Source organism: Prionailurus viverrinus, chromosome D2 (genome assembly GCF_022837055.1).
Source record: "Prionailurus viverrinus isolate Anna chromosome D2, UM_Priviv_1.0, whole genome shotgun sequence".
In the NCBI taxonomy this organism is placed as follows: domain Eukaryota; kingdom Metazoa; phylum Chordata; class Mammalia; order Carnivora; family Felidae; genus Prionailurus; species Prionailurus viverrinus.
In genome coordinates this window covers 17,438,309-17,458,155 of record NC_062571.1, presented here as the reverse complement: position 1 = coordinate 17,458,155, position 19,847 = coordinate 17,438,309, and the positions used below count along the sequence as shown (strand labels likewise).

The 19,847-nt window shown below is 48.0% G+C and overlaps 1 protein-coding gene across 3 annotated transcripts in view; it reads left to right on the top strand.

Moving 5' to 3' along the window:
• CAPN9 (calpain 9) overlaps positions 1 to 19,847 on the top strand; it is a 44,918-nt gene that overhangs the window by 13,931 nt on the left and 11,140 nt on the right. For 2 of the 3 annotated variants that reach the window (XM_047825718.1, XM_047825716.1), the window contains 9 exons: positions 3,314 to 3,482; positions 4,381 to 4,464; positions 9,411 to 9,496; positions 11,858 to 11,935; positions 13,893 to 14,053; positions 15,074 to 15,231; positions 15,388 to 15,596; positions 18,479 to 18,515; positions 19,558 to 19,638. In XM_047825718.1, the coding sequence (XP_047681674.1) occupies positions 3,314 to 3,482; positions 4,381 to 4,464; positions 9,411 to 9,496; positions 11,858 to 11,935; positions 13,893 to 14,053; positions 15,074 to 15,231; positions 15,388 to 15,596; positions 18,479 to 18,515; positions 19,558 to 19,638 (1,063 nt within the window). The remainder of the gene's footprint in view (positions 1 to 3,313; positions 3,483 to 4,380; positions 4,465 to 9,410; positions 9,497 to 11,857; positions 11,936 to 13,892; positions 14,054 to 15,073; positions 15,232 to 15,387; positions 15,597 to 18,478; positions 18,516 to 19,557; positions 19,639 to 19,847) is intronic. The other variant, XM_047825717.1, reaches the window with a different exon arrangement.

The window sequence follows — 19,847 nt, the reverse complement described above, 5'->3', positions numbered from 1 at the left end:
AAGATGCTCAACATCATTTGTCACTGGGAAATTGTAAATTGCAAACAATAGCGAAATACCACCACACACGTACAGCATCAATTTCTGACAAAGATGTGGGCAACAGGAACTCTCATTCATTGGTGGGGGGAGCCAATGAATGGCCATGGGGGGAGCCATGGTGGCCCAAATGGGTCATCCATTTTGGAAGACAAGTTGGCAGTTTCTTACAAAACTGAACATACTCTTACCTAATGAATCATCAGTCACATTTCTTGGTAGATGAGTCGGGTAAAAAGTCATTTCTACCCAAATGACTTGGATACAAACTTAGGTCCACACAAAAACCTGAACACAAATGTTTTTAGCCCCATCATTTGCAATTGTCAAAGACTGGAAGCAGCCAAGGTGTCCTTCAAGATGAATGGGTAAATAAATGTGGTACTTTCAGGCAATGAAACATTATTTAGTGATTTAAAAAAATGAGCTATCAAGCCATGAAAAGAAATGGATGAATCTTAAACGCATATTGCAGAGTGAAAGAAGCCAGTCTGAACACACGACATATTGTATGATTCCAACTGTATGACATTCTGGAAAAGGCCAAACTATGGAGACAATAAAAAGATCAGTGGTTGCCGGGAGTTCAGGGGGAGGGACAGAGAGGAGTAGGGATGAATATGTGGAGCACAAAGGATCTTTTTTTAGGGTGGCGAGACTATTCTGTAGGATACTGTAATAGTAAATACATGATGCCATTCATTTACCAAGCCCATAACCCTTTACGGCACAAACAATGAAGCTTAATACAAGAAGATTTAAAAATCATCGAGAAGGATGAAGAATCCCAGGATGAAATGCGGGCTATGCATTTCATCTAACTATATCACAAATTTATGAGACAAACTCACTGGAGGGTAGGAGAAAAGGGAGCTAACCTGAGTAACGGTGGAGATGAGTGGGGTCTGTAAGATTAACGGCAAGAGGAGTTATACACGAGCATTCTACTCGGGCTGATAAAGTTGTTTCTCATGGGGCACAGGACAACATTCTGATACCATTATACATATATAATTGTGTGTGTGTGTGTGTGTGTATGATATATGTGCTATATATGTGTGTATATATAATACATATATCATGCATATATACATGTATCATATATATGTTTTGTAATATATATGTTTCATATATAATATGTGATACATGTATATAATTGTGAATTGAACAATTAAGGCAGGTGGTCGAGCTAGGTTCCTCACAGTTAGAGAGGAGGTTACAAAGAAGCAAGGGGAGGAGGCTGGAATAATGCATGTTGTCATGGGTTAGGGCTGGCGACTCAGGCTGAACCCACGTCTTGTTTGAAAGAGATGGTTCCATAAAGATATATGTATATATACAGGGTCAGTGTATATACATTATTTCCCCACTTTGTCAGCAGAGATGGCCTAGAAAGAATGGCAGCCCCACAGCAACAAGCACTCCTACTTCTCGGGTCTTGGTCTCTAAATACCATTTTCCAGTGAAAGGAACCAAGGCTCCGTGGAGATAAGGCTGATTGTAGGACAGGGGTGGGAAATTCATAAGATGTGCCTACAGCATCTTGCAGTAGTAAGGAGTGAGAACACGTTTTAGACACACACGCACACACACACTGATGGGGTTATGTCAAAGGGACCCAGGAGCCAGCTGGAGAAGCTGAAAATAGCCAAACCTAGAACACTGTGAGGAACAAAATAAGTAAAGTTGTATTGGATTATAAGCCAGAGTACGAAGCAAATACCCATGAGTCCATTCTGATATAAACAAATGACTGAATACATAAATTGGAGAAAAGAATAAATCTACCCTGTAGAAGAATTGCAAGTCATCTAAGGTTGAGCAAAACTCCCTGCTCCTTAGGTGCACGTAATGACATCCTTCCAAAGGGGACGACATGGACAGGGGGAGAGAGAGTAACTGTCTAGTGGAGAAACCTAACAGGCACGACCTCACCCAGGTGGTCAAGGCACCATGGGCAGCGATAAGTCATGGTGACGCTATGGACCCTGGATGTGACGTGATGAGAAGGACACCTTCCTTCTGTGGTCTCCCTCCCCCAAACCCATAACCCCGGTCTAACCAATAGATAAACAACAGACAGATCCTAATTGAGAGAGATTCTACAAAACACCCGACAGTATTCCTCATAATTGTCAAGGTCATAGAAAACAGGGAAAGTCCGAAACACTGTCACAGCCAAAGAGACATGAGGACAAAGTGTGATGTGATATCTTGGATGGGATATCCTGTTCTTGGAACAGAAGAAGCATATTAGGTAAAAACTAAAGACATAAGAAGAAAGTAAGGACCTTAATAATAACAATGTATGGGTTCAGTCACTGGAAACAAGTATACCACACTAACGTAAGATGTTAACGCTAGGGGAAATTGGGTGGGGGTAGATGGGAACTTTCTGTACTATGTACAATTTTTTCTTTAAATCTGAAACTGTTCTAAATGGGAAAGTTTGTTTTAAAATTCAAGCAGGATGCCTATATGTGTGTGTATGTGTGTGTGTGCGCGTATATTAATTATATTATATTATATTAACTTATATTAATACAATTTATTATATTAATAATATTAATAAAATACAACTAATATTAATAGAAATTAATATAATAATATTAATATAAATTTATATATAATATATAAGCAGGCATAGGGCTTTATCTTATATGAATTTATATTAATAAAACTTATATTCATAAAAAATACAACTATGAGAAAAAAGGTTGGGATTATGCAAGACCAGAAAGGAAGAAAAAGATCTTCAACTTTGTCTCAGGTCTACATATAGCTGACACCTTCATGGTCAAGCCCTGTTGTGTGTAAGATGAGAGAGAAGGAGGGAGGGAGAGAGGGGAGGAGAGAGAGAGAGAGAGAGAGAGAGAGACTCATTTAAACCTCACAGCAGTCCCGGGAGGGAGCATACACCACCCATCACCCCCATTTTGCAAATGAGGAAACTGAAGCATTGGGTAAGGGAGGTGTCCCCAGAGCACTCAGCTTGTACATTGTGGAACCAGCCCTTGAACCTGCAGCCGGTCAGGGACCAGAGTCCACGCCCTTTACAACCACAGCCAACTGCCTGTCTCACAGAAAGCCTGGATCCTTGGAGCTCCAGGTAAAGCCCTACGCCTGCTTCCCATCTTCCTTCCGCACCACCCACCCAGGGCAAGGCCCTGAACGACGGGCCCTACAAGCTAGAAAATCTTTGGCCAAGGGGCGCCACCTGGTGGTCTTCCTGGTTCCCTGCAACGGTGTCCGTGCTTCCTTGCCGCCCTTCTAGGCTGAGCGGTAGCTATGAGGCTCTGAAGGGAGGCAGCGCCATCGAGGCCATGGAAGACTTCACCGGGGGTGTAGCAGAGACCTTTGCAACTAAAGAGGCTCCAGAGAACTTCTATGAGATTCTAGAGAAGGCTTTGAAGAGGGGCTCTCTCGTGGGCTGCTCCATTGATGTAAGTCGTTCATTGGCTTGTTCACATGCCCCCCGCTGTCCTGGGGCTGGGGATCTGGGCCAGCTGCCCTGGTCCCGGGTGAGGAAGAACATAACTTTCAGGCAGTGGGAGGGTGGTGTCAATGTTTATTTATTTTCATTAAAACAGAGGTTTTAATTTCATGTTTTCCAAATTACAAAGTTGGGGTGTACTTACTGTAGCCAGTGGGACAATCGTGCGATCTATAAAGGCAAATCCCTATCTCCCTCCCCAAGTCCCAGCCCTGTGACACCGGGTGTGTGCCCTTCACGCCCCGCTCTTCTTTGTACACACAGGCATGCACATACATACACAACCACAGCAGAAGTTTAGTTTGGTTTTACTAAATGGAATCTTACTTTATACTTGCCTGAATTTTGTTTTCTTTTTTTTGCTTCGTATATCATTAAAGAATTCGTATCTGTAGAGAGGACTCTGACAGTATTTCTCCAATGTCTTCGTGCGTGCAAACACACACGCAAATAATTTTATCCCAGCTAGTTGCTAGAGTCCTGTTCAAGCTTTCTGTCTCCTCTTGGGTCGACCTTGGGCATGTATTCTTTGCTACTAAATTATCCATTTCGTCTTCGCTCTCAGGCGTGTGACATAGGGTTGTCTACTGCTAAATGCCGGCTATCCTCTCTTGGGTGTATGTGATCTTCTATCTTGTGCCATACTGCATGATGGGGGCGGTCAAGTTGCTCTGTTTGGGGGCAAACAGTGAACTTGTCGCGGGATTCAGGGTCTCCTCACCCTGGTGCGAGGCTATGCTTCAGGCACATGGCTCGAAGGGGCCAGCCCCGGCCTGGAGCTCGGTCTGGGCAGGGAGGGAAGGGTTAAGGTCCCCAATGGGTCCAACGGTGCTCTTTTCATGTTCCAGATCCGAAATGCTACAGAGTCTGAAGCCCGGACACCTTTTGGTCTCATTAAGGGGCATGCCTACAGTGTGACAGGAATTGACCAGGTAGGCGATGTGAACCCCTGTGGACAGGGTATAGGAATAGCTTCGGTCGTGCTAGTCCCTTGTACTTATTTAGTGCGTCACATTATATGTATTTTTTCTTTTTAACATGGTTCCTCAGACACTTAGGCAAAACGTTTTGGAGGATGCATGCCCAGAGGTGGGATTGCGGGATCTGAGGCGTGTACTTAATTGCCTAAATAGTGCCAGATTACTCTCCAAAATGGTCGCAACACGCTACGATTCCACCAGGGCACGTGTCAAATTGTCCCCTCCTCAAATTTCTGCCAACAGCCGGTCTTTGCATTTTGCCAAACAAACGGGTATGAGGTGGTCTTGCGTCATTGTTTTAATTTGTATGTATCCGACTGCCAATGACTTCAAGGGTTTTAAAATTTTATTTTTTCTGTTTTTAATTTGAATTTTAGTTAACATACCGTGCAATGTTGGTTTCAGGAGTAGAATGCGGTGATTCCTCACTTACATACAACACCCAGTGCTCATCGCAAGTGCCCTCCTTAATATCCCTCACCCATCTGGCCCATCCCCTCCCTCTCTCCCTCCCTCCCTCCATCAACCCTTAGCTTGTTCTCTGTCGTTAAGAGTATGATCTCGTTAAGAGTACCCCTCCCATATTTTCATGTTTTGTTTCTTAAATTCCACATATGAGCGAACTCATATAGTATTTGTCTTTCCCCGAGTGACCTATTTCACTGAGTGTAATACACTCTAGCTCCGTCCACATCGTTGCACATGACAAGATTCCCTTCTTTTTGATGACTGAATAATATTCCATTATACATATCACATCTTCTTTATCCATTCATCAGCCGATGGGCATTTGGGCTCTCTCCATAGTTTGGCTATTGTTGATAGTGCTGCTATAAACATGGGGGTGCATGTACACCTTCCAATCTGTATTTTTCTATCCTTTGGTTAAATACCTAATAATGCAATTGCTGGATCATATGTCAGTTCTATTTTCACTTTTTTGAGGAACCTCCATACTGTTTCCCAGAGTGGCTGCTCTAGTTTGCTTCCCACCAACAGCGCAAGAGGGTTCCCGTTTCTCCGCCTCCTCGCCAACACCTGTTGTTTCTTGTGTGGTTAATTTTAGCCACTCTGGCAAGTGTGAGGTGACGTCTCATTGTGGTTTTGATGTGTATTTCCCTGATGAGGACTCCAGGTTTTTTTTTTCTTTTTCGGGATGGTTTTCTTTTTCAGGGGTCCTTGTGGTTCCATGCAAATGTTAGGATCGTTTATTCTAGCGCTGCAAAAAATGCTGGTGGTATTTTGATAGGGATTGCATTAAATGTGTAGATTGCTTTGGGTAGTATTGACATGTTAACGATTTGTTTTTCCAATCCATGAGCATGGAATACTTTTCCATTTCTTTGTGTCCTCTTCAATTTCTTGCATAAGTCTTCTATAGTTTTCAGAGTGAAGATCTTTTGCCCCTTTAGTTGGGTTGATTCCTAGGTACCTTACTGGTTTTGGTGCAATTGCAATTGGGATTGATTCCTTGATTTCTTTTTCTGCTGCTTCATTATTGGTGTATAGAAATGCGACACATTTCTGTAGTTGATTTTATATCCTGCAACTGCTGAATTCATGTATGGGTTCTAGCGATTTTTTGGTGGAGTCTTTCAGGTTTTCTACGTAGAGTATCATGCTGTCTGCAAATAATGAAAGTTTGATTTCTTCCATGCCGATTTGGATGCGTTTTATTTCTTTTTGTTGGCTGGTTGCTGTAGTTAAGACTTCCAGTACTATGTTAAATAGTAACAGTGAGAGTGGACATCCTTGTCTTGTTCCTGACCGTAGGGGAAAGGCTCTCAACTTTTCCCCATTGAGGATGATATTAGCTGTGGGTCTTTCATATGTGGCCTTTATGATGTTGAGATATGTTCCATCTAGCCCTACTTTGTTGAGGGTTTTTATCAAGAATGAATGCTGTGTTTCGCAAGTGCTTTTTCTGCATCTATTGACAGGATCATACGGTTCTTATACTTTCTTTTATTAATGTGGTGTATCCTACTGATTGATTTGTGAATCTTGAAGCAACCCTCAGGGCATCACAGTCTAAACCACACTTGCAGATATTTTTGAGGATGTCTCACCTAAAGGATGAGAGACAGCTGGAATTCAAAAGAGCAAAATAGGAGAGAGAGGGGGAGAGAGAGAGAGAGAGAGAGAGAGAGAGAGAGAAACATGTGATTCCACCAGAGTAACAACCCTGTTTAGCTGGTGTGGGAGCCTGGGCTTTGTTTTTTCTTTTTTTTCTACCCTAATTCTACAAGTCTTGTACTGCTCATAGTTCTCTAGAGAAACAGAACCAATAAGATATAGATAGATGAGGGGCGCCTGGGTGGCGCAGTCGGTTAAGCGTCCGACTTCAGCCAGGTCACGATCTCGCGGTCCGGGAGTTCGAGCCCCGCATCAGGCTCTGGGCTGATGGCTCAGAGCCTGGAGCCTGTTTCCGATTCTGTGTCTCCCTCTCTCTCTGCCCCTCCCCCATTCATGCTCTGTCTCTCTCTGTCACAAAAATAAATAAACGTTGAAAAAAAAATTTTTTTTTTAAAAATAAAAAAAAAGATATAGATAGATGAGGGGTACCTGGGTGGCTGAGTTGGTTAAGTGCCCAACTCTTGATCTTGGCTCAGGTCATGATCTCACAGTCTGTGCTGACAGTACAGAGCCTGCTTGGGATTCTCTCTCTCCCTCTCTCTCTGCCCCTCCCCAGCTCATAGTCTGTCTCTCTCCTTCTCTCTCTCTCTCTCTCTCTCTCTCTCTCTCTTAAAATATACTTTAAAAATAATTTAAAAATATAGATAGATGATAGATAGATAGATAATGAGGAACTGGGTCACATGATTATGGAGTCTGAGAAGTCCTGTGATCTGCCATCTGTAAGCTGGGGATGATGTTCTGGCCCAAGTGCAAAAGACTGAGAACCAGGAGAACCAAGGGTACAAGTCCTGGTCTCAGAGCAAAAGAGGACCAAAGTCCAAGCTCAGCAGTTAGACACAGAGTGAATTCTCCCCTTCCTCCACCGTCTGTAGTTCTATTCAAACCTTCAGTTGATCAGATGAGGTCCACCCACACTGGGGAGGGCCATCTGCTTGACTCAGTCTACCTATCCTAATCTCCTCTAGAAACACCCTCACAGACACACCCAAAATGGTGTATAACCAAATATCTGGGCACCAGTGGCCAAGTCAGGGTGACGCATAAAATTAACCTTCAAAAGTCCTATTCTCTGCAGCTATAGTCCAGGGTGGAACTGATTCCCAGGGGCTTCCAGACCCACATGCACACCACCCTGACTTCTAGTGAGTGCTTGGTTTGGACAAGCGCTCCTGGGGGGACACGTGGGAAAGAGAAGCAAAGGGGATGACCTGGAAGAGGAGGACAAGAAGCCAAGGGCTGTATCCTCTCAGGTTCAAGTTCAACGAAGTCCGAAGGCTTGTCTTTGCCCACTTCATGCTTCTGTTGGACAAGTCTCAAACCCGGTTTGTAGAGGACACCGGCACTTCTGGTCTCCTCCTGTTGCCACCCATGTTTTGAGAAACCCAGTCTAGAGGAGTGGGGAGTAAGGAGTGCAGAAGGAAGCCGGTCCTTCCTCCTCACCAGGGGATACAGTTGCATTCTTTAGAATTAAAACTGTTTGCAAAGTGTTCTTACCTCCTCCTTCCCACCCATAATGCCTGGCCAATCACTCACTTGGGTAGGCAGGTGGTTTTTTTCTTTTTGGCAGGTGATTTTTAATGTTACATCTTCCAAATATTATTTTAAGAAATAGAAACCTTTCATCACATCTGTTCAGTTGTTTTTCCTTTCTCTCCACCAATAAGGGATTTACCTTCCGTGAACAATTCTCTTCATGGACATCTTAGATGATGAGCTGCGGGCTGCATCTTGGACCCTGGAGAGGCTACACTAACTTAATTTTTACACCCCAAAAATATAATTTGTGCCCAGTGCATGAGGGTAAAGAGTTTTGAGCTAAAATTTCTGGTTCACTGATGAACAGAAGTCTTTTACTTCTACTCTCTTTTCTCCGAAATCTTTCTAAATGCACTGGCCCTCTCTCCTGGTCCAGGGCAGAGCATGAAGGCCATGACTGCATCATCCTTCTTTACTGGCCCAAGGGTTCTCCATATGGACAGCAGAAATCTTCACCTGACACCTGGAAGTGGGGGGAGATTGGATTCAGAAGGCTTGCAAGTGGTTTTTGTTTATTCATTGTTTACATTTCCTGTGTGTGCTTGCATACTTTTCACTGACCCATGAATAAGATGTTAAGGATGAAGAAAACTCACTCCATGAGTACTTCTGGCCACTCTTCTTTACCGCTCGCTGTGCTAGACGCTGAGGGTACACTGATAAATAAGACTTGGTCTCCGCGTCTAGGGAGATTCCAGTCCAGAGAGAAAACTCGTTCATCTGAAGATTCGTGTGGACTAGTTTCTTGTTATTTATAATTCTACGTTATTTCCCAGCTGCAGTGCAACCTTCGTGGGTGACTGGTATAACGGTGTTGGTAACGCTAGCCGTTATGTTCACTAGGAACTAGAAAATTCCAAGGGCCAGTGAAGAATTGATGAGTTTCGGGGCGCCTGGGTGGCTCAGTCACCAGAGCAGCAGACTCGGACTCAGGTCACGATCTCATGGTTGACGAGTTGGAGCCCCGCACCAGGGTCTGTGCTGACAGCTTTGGATTCTGTCTCCCTCTCTCTCTGCCCCTCCCCCACCCATGCTCTGTCTCTCTCTGTCTCAAAAATAAATATAAACGTTTAAAAATTAAAAAAAAAAGAATTGATGAGTTTGGACATGGCTTTAGCGTGTCACAGTCAAGAGGCTTTCAGTAAATCCAGCCCGGGCTGGAGGTGAAGCACTCTGAGGTCCACACGTGAATATATAATCTCCCTGGTGTTTTTCCCCTCCAGGTAAACTTCCAAGGCCGGAACGTGGAGCTCATCAGAGTCCGGAACCCTTGGGGCCAGGTTGAGTGGAACGGGTCCTGGAGTGACAGGTCAGTCCCCACCTCCTTGCCTTCTGGGGCACAGAAGGGCCAGCACTGGTTTGTGCAGATGTATGAAGAAGGGGCCCTTGGTCTACAGCTCCCAGTTCCCTCCTGACTCTTGTTCAGGGTCCTGCTTCTGGGTGGCCTTACTTCCTCCCTTTTTAGCCCTCTGGTCCATCATGTAGTCAAAATGGAACACCCTTATAATGGCTTAAAATTTTTTTTTTAATGTTTATTTATTTTTGAGAGAGAGAGGGAGAGTGGGGGAGGGGCAGAGAGAGAGGGAGACACAGAATCTGAAGCAGGCTCCAGGTTCTGAGCCATCAGCACAGAACCCACAAACTGCGAGATCGTGATCTGAGCCAAAGTCGGTCGCTTAACCGAATGAGCCACCCAGGTGCCCCTAATGTCTTTTTAAACTTTCCAATAATTGTATTTATGTCAGTGGATGTATTCCCTCCCATGGAAATAGTTCATATCCCCATGGTATTGTGAAAGACTTGATCTCCAATTATGGTAGCTTTGATATTTGGTATGTATGTGTTTTGGGTGGGGGTGGGGGTGGCAATGAGTATTTTGGGTGTGAGGATCCCTGAAATATCACCAGGCAGGTCATTCCGGGGTTCTCTCTCATTGGTCAGTGACCACCGGCCAGAGGCCCGGTGGCCCAGTGGAGAGACAGAGGAAGCGCGACAGGAAATTCATCCATTACAGAGCAGTCAGCCAGGGTTCTTTATTTGGTCCCCAGTTATAAAGAAAGTTTTGTTTTGCAGGTGTGTGTCCCCTCCTTGTCCCTCGGGAAGCGGCCCAGGTGACGGGGACCAGGGAATGTTTAGATATGCTCGGGCGGGGCCCACCCTGCCCCTGCCCCTGCCGTCTTGGGGTCCTGCTGTCCCAGCCCCGCCCGCTCATGGCTCGTGGGGCCCTGGGGAGACCTCCGGCAAGTCTCGAACCAGAATAGATCTTGAGCTAGTCTCAAACCTGAATAGATCTTGAGCTCGTGTTCGTCCTCTGCTCACAACAAAGCCACCGCGGCACAGTCCTCAGCGCGTCTGTGTCTCCGTTAACCTGACTCCAGCCCGAGGGCACAGCACACGCCCCCGCGGAGGCCAGGCCTCCCATGGCTGCTCTTGTGCCCCTACCTGCCGCCCCGGTTCCGGCTCCTGCCTCCTCAGAGCCGGGGAGCTGTGGCCGAGATGGACTCACACCTGAGCAGCATCACAGGAGGGAAGAGAGCGGCCTCCCTCTCCTGGCAGAAATGGAAAGCACAGAAATACTGAAACCCAAATGAACGAGACGGCTTCCTATCCTGCGTAGACTCATCGCGTCCTTCAGTTTAGAGAACGCGCGGTGAAAAAGAGCAAGGGGCCCCTTTCTCCTTCTCCTGCGAAACACGCAGAGGGCAAAATAAGGAAAGTGCATTTACTGGGGTCAAGGCCAGATGCTCCCGCTCAGCCTTGGGGTGATGGAGGGCAGGTCCCCATCCTGATTCCTGATCCTGACCCCCTGTTACGACGGAAGTGCTGAAAGTGCTCCTTAGCCAGTCTGCCCGCTATTGGGGGGGGGGGGGGGGTGAGCCCCGTGGAAGGTAATGGTTCCAAAAGAAAATAATGGCTCTTAGTTCTGCTGTTCCAACCCTGTTTGAACCTGGAGAGGGGCTCCTTCCTCCTGGGAGGGGCCCATGCAGGGCGTGGGTGAGGTGGGCAGCCTTGGCTGAGCACCACAGTGGTGGTGACTCGGCCTGAACTCTCTGGGGGTGGCTGCGGGGGTCGCGGAGACACAGCGAACTCGGAGGCGAGGTGGAACTCTTGGGTTTGGAGGCAGGTGGTGACGGCTGCCCACCTGGGTGCCCTGGTCCACGAAATGGGCCCGTGAACCTCACAGATCCCCACCTGGCCTCCTAGCACGGTCACGTAAAGAAGGTGTTTGGGGTGTGGAATCTCAAGCCCAGGTGAACATAAGGCATTATTACCATCACTTGTCAAAACGTCGCTTACAAACGAAGAGGCGAGGCCAGGAGGTGCTCCCGGGCACGCATTTCAGTCCACTCGTGGCTTCCAGTTGGAAGTTTCTGCTACCCTGCTGGTGTTCAACATCCTATGACGGCCCCATGAGAATCCCCCATGGAGGAGGTTCAAATGACCCCAAGGGCCTTTTCCATCAGCTGCTTTTGGACGCTCACTTTTCAACCAGACTCCAGCTCCCCTGGGGCATTTCTGGGGCCCAGGGAGCAGTCTCTGACTGGGACCATTCCCCACATGGCCGCATACCCTGCCTCCCCAGGAGGGACACTCCTCTCCACCAAGGCCAGTGTTGTTTCGGCCGCTGTGCAAGACCCTCCACCTAAAGCCTGACTTTGCTTATCCCTAGTTCCTCCGAGTGGCTTTCGGTCGGGGCAGCTGAGCAGAAGCGCCTGTGTCACACCTCTCTCGACGATGGGGAATTCTGGTACGGTGCTGGCCTCTGTTTTCCTTTCTGTATTAACGACATAATGGGTATGAGAGTGCCCTATGGCCCTTGGCTTACTTGCATGTTTCCTTTGTCTGTCTTTGTTTGATTTCTCTGGTAAAGCAAATGCATCTGTCTCAACCCCCTCGCATTCACCCAGGTTGGCAGAGAATTTGATTTGTACGTGCGGCCGAGCCTGGGTCTGCAGCCCGGCACCCCTCCCCTGAACTACCCATCATCCGAGTTTGCACCATGAATTTGAAGGCAGGCAGCCCCACTGCTCCCCGGGCTACTCCTTTGCCCCACTTGATGACAAGGACCCCTGAAGGCAGCGACCTTGAGAGTTGAATATAGACTGAAGTGGGCACAAAACATTCCTAATCTGGACTTTCCACAGGGTAGAATCTCTTCGCGTAACTGAAAGGTTTTTTTTTTTTTTAACGTTTATTTATTTATTTAGAGAGAGGGAGCATGCACTAGTGGGGGAGAGGCAGAGAGAGAGAGAGGGAGAGAGAGAATCCCGAGCAGGAGCCGCACTGTCAGCGCAGAGACCGACGTGGTTTTCAATCCCCCGAAACCGTGAGGTCATGACCTGAGCCCAAATCAAGAGTCGGACGCTTAACCGACTGAGCCACCCAGGTGCCCCTAACTGAAAGTTTTTAATGGACCTTCATCTCTAGAAGCTTTTTTTTTTAATCGTATTTCTTCCTGTGGGGTTCAGAAAACAGTTGGCTCTTCCCCTGTGTAAGACCACAAATTTCGGATTTCTAGCTTTATTCCCTGGTGAGCAAACCAGTCAATTCTTACCTGAGCTCACCTCTTTCTTAGATACCTTCTTAAACACCCTAAGCAAAAACCGGTATGTATGAATATTCCAGCTTTTTCCATTCTCTTCCCCTGGAGCACAGCCTCTGTCTTCCATATTTTTACAGGTTTTATTTATTTGTTTTTTTAACGTTTACTTATTTTTGAGACAGAGAGAGAGAGCATGAACGGGGGAGGGTCAGAGAGAGGGAGACACAGAATCTGAAACAGGCTCCAGGCTCTGAGCTGTCAGCACAGAGCCCGACGCGGGGCTCGAACTCACGGACCGCGAGATCATGACCTGAGCCGAAGTCAGTCGCTTAACCGACTGAGCCACCCAGGCACCCCTATTTTTACAGTTTTAATAAATATATTGCCATTCCTAACATGAATATCCATTTTCTATCTCCAATATGTCCTTGAAACCTGCCCATATGCTAAGCTGATATCACATATTTTAGAATTCGGTCATGGCAGCTCCATGCTTCAAGGCACCAATGACTTAGGGTAACACCAGCTGCTGTCACAAATAGACTCAAGATGTATAAAGACTCAAATTCAATACAGTTTATCTCTCACTCATTATAACAGTCCAGGAAGACACCCTTATTCTGTGGGTGACCCTTTCTGTGCAGTGATTCAGGGACCCAAGCCCCTTCTTCTGTATGGCTCCCCCCTCCCCTGGGGTCACACAGTCACCTGCAGGAAGCCAGCAGAAGAGGAAAAACAGGAAAGGTTGGAGAAGACACCCCCACTCCCAACAGCCTTGACCCACACATCACTGCTTACACCCCACTCTAGATGGAAGGAGTGGGTTGCAGTCCTTGGCCCCGTTTTGATGGGTGAACTTTGGTGGCCTGCTTCAGGAACCATGAGGTCATGAGTCAAAGAAATTTGTGGAAAACTCGTAGGATCCACAAGCTTGAGAGATTAACAAGCCATTCAATTGGAAATTAGAGATACATTTACCTTGAATTTTGAGTACAGAGGCTCTGGGTTTTCCTTACCTTTGTGCATTTTCTGTCTGCCCACACCTGAGTCTTGAGGACAGATGCAGACACTCACTAGTGGTCGGTTAGATGATTAAGCGATTGAGTGGATCATGGCATCACCATCACCTCCTACGCCTTGGTGTCTCTCCACCTTGTTGTAGGATGGCGTTTAGGGACTTCAAGACCCACTTTGACAAGGTAGAAATCTGCAACCTGACTCCTGATGCCCTGGAGGAGGATGCTGTCCACAAATGGGAGGTGACAGTCCATCAAGGAAGCTGGGTGCGGGGCTCCACCGCCGGGGGCTGCCGCAATTTTCTAGGTTGGTCGTCCACCTGTCACTCTCTGTCATTGCCAAGTGTCCAGTCCAACCTGGGGTACGTCAGTGGATCAGGGCCAGGACCCTGGAGAAAGCCTGAAGTGTAGAGTTTAGACAGTAGGATTTCAGAGATGGCCGGTGAGGGCTGCAAAGAAGGAGCAGGAAGTTGGATAAGAATTGCTCGAGGAAACTCCCTTGTTTTCCCACTTAGGTTCTTTTCCAGCACAAATAATAGAAAACACAACTCATGCTAGTTTAGCAATAAAAAGGGATTTTTTTCCCCTACATAACTGAAAAATTCAGAGGAGAAGCAGGGTGGCCTTCAGGCATAGTTCTGTCAACGCATTGGTTTGTAATCCTCTGCTCTGCCCTCTTCCCTCTGTTGACTTTTTCCTCAGTCTGGATTTCTTGAGAGTCACAGGAGGGCTGGCAGCAGCATTCAGGGCTTCCTGAGCCCTCGTTTGCATGAATAGTGAGAGCTCCCGAGGGTCATCCAACAGTAGTCCTCAACTCCCTTCTACTGGGAATTCCTTGAGCCCATATTGCCTGGTGAATGCTACACGCTGGTTGGCTTTGTTCCAGTTGTCCGAGGCAACAGGGGCGAACGTAAATCACTCAGTGTTCACCCTTGGAGCCGGAGTGGGGTGGATTCTGTTCCAGTTGCACAACTCCAAGGGCACCGCACTCTCCTCTGAAATACCACATGGACAAAATAAGACGGAAGGAACTGTAGTTGAGTAGACCCAGAAGAATGTCTTTTAAAAGTTCTGTGGGAAATGGTTCAAGAGAAGGTGGAAATGAAAAGGGAGAGCACTTGGCATTCTCACTGGGATTATGGGAAGTGGGGCACGAAGGCCATCAGAACAGGGAGAGAAGAAATGAATGACTTTCTCGGGTTTGGGAGGTTGTGGTGGGGGTGGATGGTGCGTGTGTGTGTGTGTGTGTGTGTGTGTGTGTGTGTAGGGGGGTGTCCTTTGTGTTTTTCTAAAGGAAGGCGAAATAATTCACTTCTTTCAACGGCAGATACCTTCTGGACCAATCCACAGATAAAACTGTCTTTGATTGAGAAAGATGAGGGGCAGGAAGACTGCACTTTCCTTGTGGCCCTGATGCAGAAAGATCGAAGGAAACTCAAGAGGTTTGGTGCCAACATGCTGACCATTGGCTATGCCATTTACCAGGTGGGTAGGAACCAAGCTGAGCTTTAGAGCCCACCACCTACATGCTGGATTCTCAGCCACATGCCTGAGACTCAATGGTCAGTCCCCAAACTGTGTCCAAATACCCAAGACCAATGGCCCTCCTTATAGAACCACCCTCTTACGTTCCCACTGCAGAGCCCCCGCAAAGACGAACACCTGAACAAAGACTTCTTCAGGTACCATGCTTCCCAGGCCAGAAGCAAAACGTTCATCAACCTGAGAGAAGTCTCCGACCGCTTCCAGCTGCCCCCTGGGGAGTATATCCTGATACCCAGCACTTTTGAGCCCCATCAGGAAGCTGATTTCTGCCTGAGGATCTTTACGGAGAAGAAAATTATCACCCAGTGAGTAACAGGTTCAAGAATCCCTCTTCATTTAGTGGTTCAATCCCCGAGAAGTCACCAGGGGACTGTTGGAGCCTTGACCCCTTTCTTCTCTTCTCCACGACGCACCTGAGAAAGCAGGCAGGAAGGTCTCTTCACCCATTTGCAAAGTGGGATACATTTCTATTTTGGTTCTGCTCCTTCCTTCCCTCAAACAGGCCACTGAAAAGCTGCTCTCTCCAACCACTTCCAGAATCATGCTCACCAGACCCCCTCGGGTGGAGCGCTTCATTTTCCAAACCCTATGTCCAAGAAGCTTCTGGAGTGGGACCCACATTTAGAAATGCTAGGACTTATTTCTGAGCAAAGTGAAGGGGGGTGGCTATTACAATGACCAGTTCCTTCTAGAACAGGTTTCTAGAAGTTTCTAGCATGACCTGCTCTTTCAACGTCAGTTAATAAATATTGCCAAGTTGTTTGGGGTCGTCGGTCTCAGTCTAGGGACAGTGATGCCATCAGCTAGGAACATCTGAGGGCACTCACCTGGGCCTGTACTCCCTGTGGCGAGCCCCCCCAGACAGTTCCCCAGCTGGAGCCAACGTTGAGGGCAGACGCATCTCAGCAATGACCCAGGGAACTTGGAAAGGACAAGGTTTATTGCTCACAGGTTCTGGAGGGTACACAGCACCCCTGGAGTCACACAGCAATATCTTGAGGGGAGAGAGAGAGAGAGAGAGAGAGAGAGAGAGCGTGCGCACAGGCCTGGGGTTCTGCCTTTATTGGGGTCGAGGGTAGGAGCCTAGAGTTTCAAAAGGGTCACTATTGGTGAATTAAAATGCTTGAAGGCAAAGGAAGCAGTGGGTCAAATGGTCTACCAGAGCTTTCTAAAAAAAGGGGCAACCTCATGGGTGGGGTAGCTGGGCTTTTTATCTAGCCATGTCGCTCGCGATGTGTTTTTTTGAGATGACGGTCTTTGAAATGGATGCCTCGACAGTCCAGAACGCAATGTCAGGCACTTACAATCACCAAAGCCAATGGTCAAGTGCTTACCTTACCCAAGGCTGCCCTCCATTTTGTACACCCGACTTTCTGCCGCCTCCCCTTTGCAGCGTCTTAGCAAAAAATTAGACCGTATCAGATACTTCTAAGAAAAAATTTCCCGTTGCTGCCCTTTTCGCCATCAGGGCGACGTTCTAGAGGCATTCGAGGGATCGCAGAGAATTCTGTATTTGAGCTAGATGCACCCCCCACTGAGGACCGACCTGAGAAAACAAGATGGAGTCAGCGGTGACTTCGTGGCCTCCGGTTTTATCTTGTGTTTCGTGGCATGGAGTTGGACTGGTGGCGGGCGTTGAGAATACTCTTGGTTCTCAAGTCTGGCTGGGTTTCCCGAGCTGATTACAAAAGGCGTGGTTCTTTCCCATCAGCTAAATAGGGGCAATAAGATCTTAAATTTTTTTTAAAAATCCTGCTGGAGAGCTGTCCTCCGGCCTTCTCCCTACGAGCCCCGTGTCTGTTCACGCAAGAGCACCTGTACGAGAGGCGTGAAGATGGGCGATTTTTGTGGGCAGCCGTAACAAGAGAGGGAGACCAGGCTGTGCCCATCCCACATTTTATGCTCCCTGCCCCAACAGTGGGGTGAGATCAGAGCCCGGGCATTCATAGAAGGCTCACACATGGCAGAACTAGGGTCCATACTCACGTTTGCCCTGAACACAGTACTTTAACTTTCTTTTTAAATATTTATTTATTTTTGAGAGACAGAGAGAGACAAAGTGTGAGCAGAGAAGGGGGAGAGAGAGAGAGAGAGGGAGACTCAGAATCCGAAGCAGGCTCCAGGCTCCGAGCCGTCAGCACAGAGCCCGACGTGGGGCTCGAACTCATGAACCGTGAGATCATGACCTGAGCCGAAGTCGGATGCTTAACCGACTGAGCCACCCAGGGGCCTCCAAACGAAGTACTTTCGTCTGCTGTGATCTCGAGCATACACACCAGCTCTGTAGCTCAGTAACTGAAGAATCACAGTTCTGCCATTGGCCTTCTTCCTCTTGAGAGGATCTTAAACAATTAAAAAGTTCTGAAAGGGTTCTCTTGTGCATGCCCAGGGGATGGCCGGGACCCCAACTGGGTCAGGAGTCTGGCCTCCTTGGTCGCTCTTATCTGCAAAGTCCCACTAATTTAAATTAGTCCTTCCAGACTCTTCCCTGAAGAGCCTTCACAAGGACTCAGTCTGCAGTTCCTAATGCTACAGGCAGCGGCCAGTTCTGCCCGCCCCCCCCCCCCAAATCTGGGCTCCATTTTAATGTTTGATTATGCATCTTCCCTCTGAATTTTTAGCAGTTTTTCTTGGGGAGTGCTTCGAGTTTCCTCTGTAACATTGGATTCTTCCAAATGTTTTCGTCTCACTAAAAGCTGAAGCCCCCTCCTGCTGCCAATATTATTGCTTTCCAAACACTATCGGTTCCCCTAAATATGTGAACAGCAAAATAAACCTTTCCATTAGTTTTCCTCTTTTCCCCAAACATAGGCACGTACACACACAGCCCAACCCTCACTTCATAAATATCCCTTGCGAAAGCGCATCCAGGAAACAGGCGGTGGTAGCTGGTAGTTTCTTTTACTTCTAGAAGTCCAGGATTCACGAGTTCTCCTTGGCTGATGGCTACACTGCCTCCCTCTCATTTTCGTGCTGGGCAGGGTCTCAGTGATAGGGGAGAGAGAGGGAGGTCAACGCAGGGGGTCTGCAGACCCTGTGACACATAAACATCATGGAAAAAGAACGGCTTCAATGGGCCAGAGCCTTCCAAGCCCTCTGGGCCCCCGTTAGTGCTACAGATCCTAGGGAGGAAGTGAATCCACAAGTGACTCGGTGTGTTTTCTGCCCCCCTCCCCGCCCCACCCAGGGACATGGATGGAGATGTGAACATTGACCTTCCCGAGGTGAGCCTTCTCATGTTACTCTGGAGGGTGGGATTCAGTGTCTGTCCTGAAAGCTTCCTTCAGTCACAGCATCATTCAAAACTTTGGAGTTTGGGGAGTGTCTTATCTGCGATCAGGTAAGTACCTCGATTCTAACCTCCTGGAGAAGAGGCTTTGTACCTTCTAAGTCTTTCGTATCCCACCAGGACCAGGCACGGGGACGAGGTAGGTGCCCGGAAGGAAGCTCTGTTTGGACCGATCTTTCTCTGTGCTGACCAACTCGCTCTGTTCCCTGAGAGGTGGCTGCTGCCTCCGAAGGGGATGGATTATCTTTAAAGCGCATTCAGTTTAAGAAAAATAAGCGATAAGAGGAAAAAGAGAGTAGCTGGTAGATTCTTTTACAGCGGACTTAGGGCAACACGTTACTTCTTCCTGATGATACGTGTGTGGGGAGGGGGAGAGGGAGGGGCGGGTTTTATACTTGTCCAAGGGCTCTGAGACTTTCGAGAGGTGCTGAGGTGTAGCCAGAACAGTCTGACGCTTCCCAAGTCAGCTCGGATCCGCACAGGACAAAATACCCAAAACATTTACTGAGCTCTTTCCACGCACGAGGCCCTGGGCTCCCGGCTAGAGACAGACTCCTGCCCTCAAAGAGTTTACCACCTGTCAACACAGATGGTGAAGCAAGTAAGAGTCAAGCAGTCAAGAGTGGTGAGGGTCAGGCAGGGGGCCGTGACCACCCTGGCCGGGACCCCAACTCGGTCAGGATTCTGGCCTCCTTTGTCGCTCTTACCTGCAAAGCCCCACTAATGAGTCCTTCCAGACTCTCCCTCTCAAGAGCCATTGCAAGGAATCAGGCCGCTGTTCCTAATGCCACATACGGTGGCCAGTTCTGTCCCCCACCCCCACCCCGCCCCACACAGCAGCGAGGTCCCAGCGTATCCCACGGGGCCACACCGTCTCCAGGGCGGGCCTCTTTTGTTCTTGCTATCTCTTTGGGAAAGCAAATGCCAAGTTCCTTTCTCGTGGGGCCCAACGTGAGTTCCTCTGGTTGCTTTTTTAGCCTCCGAAGCCTACTCCAGCTGGCCAGGAGACAGAGGAGCAATTGCAGTTCCGGGCCCTGTTTGAACAAGTTGCCGGCGAGGTAGGGCTGGCCGCAAGCTGCACTCGGCCTTGATCCTCTGCAGAGCTCAGGGCCCTGGTTTCCTCCGCCCAGGGATGCAGCAGGGTGCTGGTCAGCAACGCCTCCCGGGGGCCTGGCGGACCTAGTTCCAACGTGAGGCCAGCCCAGGTCACTTGGAAGACCAGCCCCAGTCCCTTGAGAGGCTCTCAGGACTGCCTCCCCCACCGCAC